Source organism: Myotis davidii, unplaced genomic scaffold, assembly GCF_000327345.1.
Source record: "Myotis davidii unplaced genomic scaffold, ASM32734v1 scaffold210, whole genome shotgun sequence".
NCBI lineage: Eukaryota > Metazoa > Chordata > Mammalia > Chiroptera > Vespertilionidae > Myotis > Myotis davidii.
This window is the reverse complement of record NW_006282396.1, coordinates 32,121-34,439: the sequence shown is the minus strand read 5'-3', so window position 1 is coordinate 34,439 and position 2,319 is coordinate 32,121. Positions and strand designations below refer to the sequence as shown.

The 2,319-nt window shown below is 49.5% G+C and overlaps 1 protein-coding gene across 1 annotated transcript in view; it reads right to left on the bottom strand.

The window, feature by feature from the left end:
* LOC102767137 (semaphorin-4F-like) overlaps positions 1-2,319 on the bottom strand; it is a 31,022-nt gene that overhangs the window by 5,194 nt on the left and 23,509 nt on the right. Inside the window, 3 exon segments of the mRNA XM_015559266.1 lie at positions 122-300; positions 913-1,064; positions 1,166-1,279. Of these exon segments, the coding sequence (XP_015414752.1) occupies positions 122-300; positions 913-1,064; positions 1,166-1,279 (445 nt within the window).

Sequence of the window (2,319 nt, the reverse complement as noted above, 5' to 3'; positions counted from 1 at the left end):
ATAGGAACTATGCAGCCGACTCCTGGGAGAAGCAACCCCCTTTGGAAGAGACAGCACTAAAAGGTGCCAGCCCCACGTATCTCCCACCCTGTAATTCTCCTCCACACCAGGACCCCCTCACCAATGGGAGAAAAAGATGCCATAAAAGAGGGGGGCCTCCACTCCAGTCTCAGGTCGAAGAATAGCCATGTCCTGCAGGACACTAGAGGCCCGGCCATCTACAGACCCCGGACACCGCAGGTCAGCCCTCAGAAAGGTCGTCCACCTCTTCTGGAGCGTCCTCAGGCCCCCAAGGTCCCCCTGGGGTGAAAAGAGCATGGGTATTTCTCTTTAGAAGACAAACATTGTAGCGAGAATGTAGAAACCAATACAACTTTACCCAGACAAGGACAGATGGAGAGACAGACGCATAAAAATGCAATGTAGAGATACAGACAGAGGAAGCAGTAGGAAATGATACATGGATAGACAGGGTCACAATGACGGGGACTAAGTTCATTGTTGCACTTACGAAGTACTATACTATGTGCTTTACATACATTATCCCATTTAGGCCTCAAAACAACCCTTATAGCTAGGCATCATTAATATCCTCATCTATAAGGATGCTAAAGAACCTGCCCCAAGTCACAGAGGCAGAAAGTAGTGGAGCAAGGTCTGGAACCCAGGTCTGTCTACAACCCACTTTTCACCTCTACACCTCCTAGGGACACTGTCACAAGGGTAGTCATGGAGTTAAAGGGGCTACAGCCCTTTCCCCATAGTCTTCAAGCTCCCAGAAAATAAGTCAAGACAGGGAAAATGGAGATAGAGGAGAAATGTAAAGACGGAGACCCAGAGAAGAAAAGACAGAGACCAGAAGAAAAGACAGAGTAGGAGACAACAGACAGACAGCTGGATTCGGAGTCTCACCGCACACACACGGGCCACCCGAGGAACTTTAAGGTGCTCGTCTGAGTCAAAGGCTTGAGAAGTCTCCGTAAAGAAGAAGTAGATTTCCTTGTCTCCATCTTCATCCCCCCACTCAGCTGGCCTCAAGGCCATGGCTGCGACAAAGGCTGGATCTGGGGAGACCTGTGGCCTCAGATCCCACAGACTCAGTGAGGGGTCACCCAGCCTCCACCAACCCTCTCTGTCCCCACAGTACCCCTCTTCCTCTCCCTACCTTCAAACCAGTACTCCTCTGTCTGAATCCAATCCTCAGCAGGGCCCACAGCCCTGGAGATAATCGACTCTGTCCCCAGGAAGTTTCTCACAGTGGCGGCATAGAGAGCCCCCCCTGCAGGGAGACAGAGGAAATGAGCTGTGAGACCTATTGAAGGAAGCAAAAGGGGTCACAGGCAGAGCAGGGATAAAGCAGGGACAGGAACTCTCAGGGGCTGAGTGCCCATTAAGTACAGGGCACTGCTAAGCAGAGGAGAGGATTCCCTCATTTAAAATCATCCTGGATATAAAGTGCTTCAGGGCAGAGTGGGGGACCAGCATTTAGAGGAAAGTGCCAGAGTGTTAATGTATATGAAAGGAGAATAAAAGCTGCCCTAGTATCCCGAACAGTGTGGCTCAATGCGTGAGCATCGACCCATGAACCAGGAGATCACAGTTCAATTCCTGAGGAGGGCACTTGCCTGGCTTGTGGGCTTGAACCCCAATAGGGCACATGCAGGAGGCAGCCAGTGTCTCTCCCTCATCATTGATGCTTCTAGGTCTCTCTCCCTCTCTCCCTTCTTCTCTCTGAAACCCATTTATAAAGAAGAAAGCTACCCTTGTGGAAATCAGGCTGTTTGGTTGGTTTGCTTGTGTTGTCTTTGTTTTAGGGATTTCTCTACCCTGTAATATGGTAATTATACTGCTACTCTCCAGGAAGGAGGTTTGCTTTGCAGCAAGTCCCAATCTTACTTAAGTTCTCCCCCTTTGGTAAATGTCTGAAGGAACTAGCATTCTTTCTGAACATTAGTGGATGTACAGTTCTCTGGAACTAGTCACAACTTTAGGGAATACTAGGACCATTTGGGGAGTTGATCAAGATGCAGATTCCTGGGAGAGAAGGGAGTGTTGCAGCTCTGGGCTGAATGTGAGAGCATTATAGCCACTCGGAGTACCACTGCCAAGGGCTCAGACATGAGCCAGGGAAAATGATTTGGGGGAGTAAATGGTCACAATCCCTCCTCCTCACAGTTTTGTGTATCACAGGGGACAGCAGTTCTGGAGAGAACAGAGTGGCATTACTTTATCACTTACTACATACAAGGCACTGTGCCAGGTGTTAAGCACATCAATGCCCCCAGGAACCCTCATCTGACTCTGTTTAATCAGTTGCCT